General features: G+C 37.6%; 1 protein-coding gene across 1 annotated transcript; it reads left to right on the top strand.

The window, feature by feature from the left end:
• Positions 1-450: 450 nt before the first annotated feature.
• On the top strand, positions 451-1,589 carry LOC147486853 (uncharacterized). The gene is made up of 2 exons (XM_086573870.1): positions 451-920; positions 1,022-1,589. The coding sequence occupies exons 1-2, from the start codon at positions 451-453 to the stop codon at positions 1,587-1,589; spliced, it is 1,038 nt and encodes a 345-aa protein (XP_086429996.1).
• Positions 1,590-8,076: the final 6,487 nt, after the last annotated feature.

The raw sequence follows: 8,076 nt of genomic DNA, 5'->3' as shown, positions 1-8,076 counted from the left end.
CTTGTCATTACTCCCATTGCAAAATTAGCTCCAACCTCTGTAACTGAAACAAGGAGTAAAAAGATGAAATCGGTGCTAAACTTATACCTTGATCAGCAAAGGCCACACGATTCCACAAAAAATAAACAACAAGTACCAACTCACAGTGGAAGGGGTGGTGGCAGAAGAGGAGGTAGAGCAGGAGGCTCAAGTAAGAAATAACTTCCATTGGTTCTTTAAATGTGTAGTTTAGGAGCATGGAATGTAAGAGGGATAAACGAAGCTGATAAGGCTAAGGAAGTGAATAAAGTAAGATTAGAGAATAAATTATGTATGTTTGGACTACTATAAACCAAAGTGAGGCAAGGCAGATATGACTCGATCAGAAGCTTATGCTGCCCGTTTTGGGCTCACTTAAATAACTACTGCTCTAACCCATCTGGAAGAGTATGGTTTTGTTGGGATACTGGGATGGTATCTGTTGTTCATCTGCAAACAACAGCCCAAATGATTCACTGCAAAGTCACTTGTCTTCCCACTAACAAAAGTTTCTTTTTATCTATTGTCTATGCTAGCAACTCAAGGAGAGAAAGAAATGTTTTGTGGAGTGATCTCAAGTCATGTAGCTACACTATTAATGAACCTTGGTGCATCAGCGGTGATTTTAATAGTGTGCTTTCCTCTTCCGAAAGATATGGAAGTTTAGTTCACCCAAGAGAAGTTGACGATTTCTTAGAATGTGTAAACACTCTTGAGGTGCATGATCTACAGTACACAGGAAGCTTCTTTACCTGGACTAACAATTCAGAGGGTAGAGAAAGAAGGAGCTCCAAAATCGACAGATGCCTAGTAAACCAAGAGTGGTACAACTCCTTCCCAGCTGCCCAAGCAAAGTTTCTACCCAAAGGAGTTTCTGATCACTCACCGATGGTACTAAATTGGTATGGAACCCCTAATTTTGTTTACCCTTTTAGGTTCTGCAATGCTTGGGCGCTTCACAATTCTTTTATGTAAACTGTTTCTGAGGCCTGGAACATGCAAGTGATAGGCAATCCAGTCTATATCTTAGCTCAAAAGCAAAAAACTCTCAAGGGGATCCTAAAGAGCTGGTCAAGAGAAAATTTTCAAATGTGGGTAAGAAAGCTGAAGAAGCCAGAATTAAGATGTTCACTGTCCAAGAAAAACTACAAACTAACCAGGCGAATAATTCTCTTATTCAAGAAGAAAGGGCAGTAAGAGAGGTTTATATAGAGCTCATGAAGATGGAGTATGAGGAATTAAGACAGAGAGCAGGTTGTACGTGGATGGTTCAAGGTGACAGATGCAATGCTTTTTTTCATAACATTCTCAAGGAAAGAAAACAAAGGAATAAAGTTTGGACAATTTCTGATGATGAAGGTCTATTGATCTCAGAACATGATAAAGTAGTGGATTTAATAGTCGAACACTATAAATCTCTACTAGGTGATACTTCTCAAGCTGATATTCGAGTTATTCAAGATATCACAAATGTGCCAACAGTAACTGAAGCTCAAGTTGCACAATTAGAAGTACAGATTGAAAAAGAAGAGATTAGAGAAGCACGTACTCTTCTCGATGGACAACTATAAGGCCCCAGGGCCAGACGGATATAATGCTTTCTTCTATAAGAAGTGTTGGTCCATTGTTGGGGTAGATCTAATGAATGCAGTAAAGTTTGTACTGAGCTCTCACACCATGCCGAGTGGGTTTAACTCTACTTTTATATTGCTGGTTCCTAAAGTACCAAACCCTGGAAAGGTGAATGATTATAGGCCTATTGCCTATTGCAATGTTACCTATAAATGTGTGGCAAAGGTCCTGGTCAATAGATTGAAGCCTATATTACCTGACCTTATTGGTTTCAACCAGTCAACATTTGTACCTTCAAGATCTATACAAGACAATCTCCTCCTCTCTCATGAGTTGCTAAGAAACTATAAGAGAAGATATACATCACCAAGATGTGCTTTGAAGGTGGATATTAGTAAAGCCTATGACTCTGTTCATTGGGATGCTTTACATGTCATGCTTCAAAAGATGAGAATACCCCAACAAGTCATTCTATGGCTGCAGTTATGCTACTCCACCCCTTTCTATTCTATCATCATCAATGGGAAGCCCGAGAGCTACTTTAAAGGAAAGAGGGGCCTCAGACGAGGAGACCCCTTGTCACCTTACTTGTTTGTTATAGTCATGGAAGGATTGAGCAAACTTTTATTGGAGGGATTAACTAGTTTTTCTATAAAAGCTCACCCAAAATGTAAAAAGCTCAAGGTCGTGAACCTATGTTTTGCAGATGACCTGTTAGTTTTCTTTAAAGGTGATATGGAATCTGCACTAGCTGTAAAGGGTATCCTCATGAAATTTTCAGAAGGAACTGGCCTTAAGGTAAACTTGCAGAAGACTTCCTTGATCATTGGAGGTTTAACAATCGAAGAAGGAACACTCATGTCACCAAACTTGGGAGTGCAGTTAGCTCAAGAGCATATAACTTATCTTGGTCTCCCTCTCATTTCCTCAAGATTGGGGATTAAGGACTGCCAGCCTCTTATAGAGAGAATAACTACAAGAATCAAAAGTTGGAAAACAAGAGTTTTATCTCATGCGGGAAGGTTGCAATTGATTCACTCAGTTCTCTCCTCTTTCCATGTGTATTGGGCAAGAACCTTTGTCTTGCCAGAGACAGTTATATCTCAAGTTTCAAAAATTTGTGCGAAGTTTCTTTGGAGTGGCCCAGATATGGAAAGAAAAATGCATCACGCAAGTAAAGAATGTTTGGCACTAACAAAGAAAGAAGGTGGGTTGGGAATCATGAATCTAAGACTATGGAATAAGGCAGCCTATTGTGGGCTCATATTCAAGATAGTTAATAAAGAGGAAAGTTTATGGGTCAAATGGACTTGGAGTCACCATATTAAGGATAAGAACTTCTGGTCAATGCCATGCCCAAAGGAGTGCTTGTGGGTGTGGAGGAACTTACTTGAGTTGAGAAAGGTGGCTTCAAAGTTCATTAAGTATAGTATTTCAACAGGTAATGAAACTTCTCTTTGGTATGACCTATGGTGCTCACAACGCCCTCTCATTGAAGACCTAAATGCCAGGAATGAAATCCATCTGCCTTTGGAGTCCAAGGTAAGTGAGTTGATCACCGGGTACATGGAATGCCCTTGTGCATAATTTGCGAACTAACCGAGAAACAGAATCTTAAACATTGAGATTAACACATTCCTCAACTCGGATAGAATTATCCGGGCCTTGAGATCCCTAGAGGTACATACAGTTCTATATCTGCCTATAATGCTTTTAGAGTCCCTAGGGAGAAGGTAAGATGGTATAATCTGGTTTGGGGGAAAATGGTTATGCCTAAGCACTCATTTACTGCATGGCAATTGTTTGCTAGTAATTTACCGACTCAAGACAGACTTGTCAAGAAAAAGGTGTTGAATAACTCTTCATGTTGTTTGTGCAACAACTCGAGGGAGAATTCAAAGCATCTGTTCTTTGAATGTGTATACAGTAAAACCATTTGGGAGGAAGTAAAATTGCTACTAGGATGTCAACCTGTTGCTTTGAGCTCAAATGAAGAATGGTGGTACCTTATAGGTAACTGTAGCACGAATTCTTTACAAGCAGAGATCACCAAAATCTACATCTGTGCTACGATCTATTATGTGTGGATTAAGAGAAACTAGAGAAGATTCCAAAACAAAAGGCAACCAGCTCAGGTGGTAAAACAAAGGCTCCTTCAAGATATGAAAGTGTATGTACAAAGTCAATTGGATGAAGTCAAGAATATCTATAGTGATAGAATGTTCTTGGACAGACTTGGTATAATGGTGAGATACCGAAACTATGCTCAGAAGTTCTGCAAATGGTTAAAGCCATAACAAGATATGTTCAAATTGAATACTGATGGTGTAGTGTCTGATGATCGGTGTGGAACAGGAGGAACAATAAGAGATTGTGAGGGAAATATTACAATGTGCTTCTCGGGTTCAGGAGGGATGAAGTCTGTCTTATTTCAAGAACTAAAGGCAATATTGCAAGGTCTCTATGGTTGTCAGAGTATTAACATTCTGAAGGTGGAGGTAGCATCAGACTCTCTTAGGTCTATCAAGATTCTCTTGGGTAAGGAGAAAATACCATGGTAATTTGTGTCAATCTAGTCAAAGAGATTAAGGCAGGAGTTCATGCTAACTTTTTGTCATTAGGTTCATACATGTCTATAGAGAATGTAATAGGGGCAGCAGACTTTCTAGCAAAGACTTTCAAATGTAAATGATGTCCTCTATTTTGTTCCTCCTCTAGACAACAGACTGACATGTATTGTGGAGAAGGATAAAAGAGGTCAAGTTTATATAAGAGTTTAATACAGGTAGGGGTCTGCCTAACCCCAAAAATTTATTCAAAAAAATATATATATACTTTAAACCCTACCTTTTTGTTGTGTCTCCATCCTTTCTTCTTCTTCTACACACACTCTCTTTAACCTAACAAGCTAACCACTATATGTATCTCCTAGCATAAATAACAATTTGGTTATAATAAATGATACTCTTGGGATTTATTAAAGAGAATTTCCATTTGTTTATCAAGATGAGCATGTTTACTAATCTATCCACACTTTTGTTTTTTATTCCTTTCGCCGCGGTAGTGTTAAATAGAAAATGGGCAGTGGGTGCACTCTACCAAAAATACAAAGAATACAAAGAATTGTCCTACATTTGGAGAGCAAATTTTGACTACGAAGAAAACCATATGCTTTTTTGTTTCTAGTCGCCTTATTATTCCGGTACGGTCTATCAATTGATGATCATGTTCTTTCTAGCTAGCTTCTATTCATTTTCTTTCAATTCGGTTTATCACTTGCAATTTATGGTAGATGAAATTAAAGGTTAATCATCTTGCTCACCCTGAGAACATTTTTGGCTCCGCCATTGATATGTAAACGGGTTAACTAGTATTACCCCCCCACTAGATGAGCCAATTAGGATCCCCCCTCACTAGATGGGAAATTAGGGTCTCCCCCCTAAATACACACAAAAGAAAAGTCAAAGTGGGTTGACCAAAATTTTTGTGTGTGTATTTAGGGGGGAGACCCTAATTTCCCATCTAGTGGGAGGGAAATCCTAATTGGCTCATCTAGTAGGGGGGTAATACTAGTTCACCCGTATGTAAACTGTAGAGCCCTTTATCAGAAGGAACCAACAGATTGATACATGTTGATGACAATTTTCCCTACATATAGACATTACATTATCGAAAAACACAATCAGACAAATGAAAATAAAGTTATTTTTTTCTTTGGATTTCGAATTGTGTGACTTCAAAAATGTGGTACATGCTTCATAATTAGATATATAGACCCTACCATAAGAAAAATAATGCATAACAGCATTTTTAGAGAGAAACCAAAAAAACACCAAATTTTTTAACCAAACTAAGAAAACACCAACCAATTTTAGGAGAAATATCAAATATTCGACATCAAATGACGCGGTTTTAGATAAACCATGTCATACAGTTCATGCGGCTTTCTCAAAACTGCGCCACTGAAGCCCATCTTAAAAACTCAAGCCCACGCGGTTTTCGTGTCCCACATCAACTTTCTTCTTTCTTTTCTTTACCCAATCTCTCGCGTGCAAAACCGCGTGATTGAAGCGCACTGTTTAGTCCAAGCTCATACAGTGTTAGAAAAAAATGCGCGAAACCGCGAGAGAGATTTGATATAGCACCAAAACTGAAACCAAATTTTGACCGATTTGGTATTTGGTTTGGTTTTTTTTGTGTTTTCATCAACATGTGTCTCTTCTAAATAAAAAAAAAAAAAAAAAACACCCAAATTATTAAAAAATTAGTGTTTAATGCTAGGATAGTATCTCACCTAAAGATGCTCTAAACACATTTCAAGATAAAAAACGCAGACAAAAGATGTACCCAACTTAAAGAAATTACAAAAAATAATAATAATAATAATAATAACCCAACTTAAAGAAATTTCAATCACACTCAAAGGTAATTCATTTTCGGCAGGGTTATACTGCTTGGGCACGCGCCTGTGTAATTGTGAGATTAATCTCGTTAAGTCAGAACTTCTTTTGTTTTATTTTATTTTGCTTTTATGTGTTGGGGGTTCGCCGTGAGTCAACCTGCTCCTACTGTTGTATCCTCCCATTTATAGGGACTAGTGGACTACTGAAGGATTTTATTCCTACATCAAATTCTTTGCATATGAATGGTATTTTACTGCTAAGGGGACCAATGAATTCTGATAAAAAAAAATATACAAATACAATATCAATGAATGTGATTAGAAGTCATAATGATTGTAATATCTTGATTGATTTGCTTCAATAATTTGGCTGGAAGTTAGTTAAATAGTTAATACCACCTTTTAAGGCATGGAGTGAATTAGAAAGCATTACGCATGCGTTTTAGCAGTTCGTTGTGACTTGTAAAAAGTGATGATCAGTAATTTTGACTTCCATGGCAATTTCATTTTACCAGAGCACGGAGCAAGCTTTTGTGTGGCATAGTACTGCCAATTTGATGCCTTTTTTCTAATGGTCACATTGGTTCAAGCCGACTAAAATAAAAGAATGAGCCTTTTACCAAAAGTCCAAAACTAAATCTCTGCAAAATGCATTTTGCAGAAATAGACCAGTAGAAAGACCAGTAAGCTAAGGTAGTAACTACCAAAGTACCAATTATATACAGGAGATCCCAAATCCCAAATCAATCTCCGTATATATGCATGGTTGCATGTGATGTCTGTGAGAATGGAGCTGGGAATGCAGATGAAAAAGAAAAAAGAATTAAAATAAGGGAATCTTTACATCTGCGTGAGTGCGTCTGGGCGGCTCTGGTTTCTTTGGTCAAGGTCTGCAAGATCACACAAATATATTGAAATAAGAAAAGAATTAAAACACAAATGTATTTCCCAAAGTTGTGTAAAAACCGTGTCTTACATTGTTGTTTATTGACAGCTGGTCAGTTAAAAACCATGGACTCTGGGCACACTTGTAGTACAAAACTACAAATACTCACCAGTCACTCACTCATCACTTCATCAGTCACTCTTGTGACTCTGAATCTAGTCTACCCTTCTCAATTCTCTAAGCAAAGCCGCAAACAAACCTCAGCAGTCTCACTGCAGTCTTTTATATCTCTCCTAATTTTCTTATAAAGACCCCCTTTGTCCTTACAATTTCACAAAAGCATCTTGACCAACTCATTCCCTCTTCTCATCAAAAAAAAATATATATTGCCCAACCTCGCGACTCTACTCACTCGACCACTCTCTTTGTTATTTGTTCTGATATGGAGAAAGAAGGGTCAAAGGGGTGTTCGACTTCTTCTTGTCCTATGAAGAACTCATCATCAAAAAGGAGGAATTCATTCGTAAGAAAATGCGCAAGTTTGGTGAAGGAGCAAAGAGCAAGATTCTACATCATGAGGCGTTGTGTTACCATGCTTATATGCTGGCAAGATTATTCAGATTCTTAAAACAAGATGAAACAAAGTTCAAGAATCTTACAAAGACAGGGACAGCTAGCATAGCGTAGACGGATAAAACTAGTTAAACATGTATAGGCTATAGAGATTTTTGTTCCTTAATTTTTCTTTGTACCTTTATCACTCAATTGGCAAAAAATCTAGGCATCTAGCAAGCACCAGAAGAGTTTTTTGAGTTAAACAAGTCCCAAATTTTGATTCATTTGTTTTCATTATTAAGTACTAGTTTTTATCATGTTCTTTTATTACTTTTTCCGTTTCATGAGGTGTTCTCTCTTATACATCTGTCATCTATTAGACATATGGACATTAGGAGTTTAGGACAGAAAGTGAGCAGAGAAAAAAAAAAGATTTGCTTTAACCGTTTCAGGTTCTGACAGATAAAGTGTGGTTACTTTGAATTTGTGAAAAAGATAACAAAAATAATACCCTGTACGGGCTGGCTACGTAAACACCATACCCAATCTTTCCCATAGTTCAAGATTTCGGAATTGCCGGAATTCTAACAACTCTAAAAACCGGAATTCTGCAAAGTATTCGGATATATTCCGAGCATATTTC

The sequence above is a fragment of the Coptis chinensis genome, chromosome 7, assembly GCF_015680905.1.
Source record: "Coptis chinensis isolate HL-2020 chromosome 7, ASM1568090v1, whole genome shotgun sequence".
Taxonomy (NCBI): domain Eukaryota; kingdom Viridiplantae; phylum Streptophyta; class Magnoliopsida; order Ranunculales; family Ranunculaceae; genus Coptis; species Coptis chinensis.
The sequence above is the reverse complement of the archived record's forward strand: the minus strand, read 5'-3'. Positions and strand labels throughout refer to the sequence as shown.

What these genes read in the sequence shown, in the direction of transcription:
- LOC147486853 (XM_086573870.1), top strand. Translation starts at nt 451, where the DNA reads ATGGTATCTGTTGTTCATCTGCAAACAACAGCCCAAATGATTCACTGC. An exon ending in TCACCGATGGTACTAAATTG is followed by an intron (nt 921 to 1,021) that starts GTATGGAACCCC and finishes GGAACATGCAAG; the next exon opens with TGATAGGCAATCCAGTCTAT.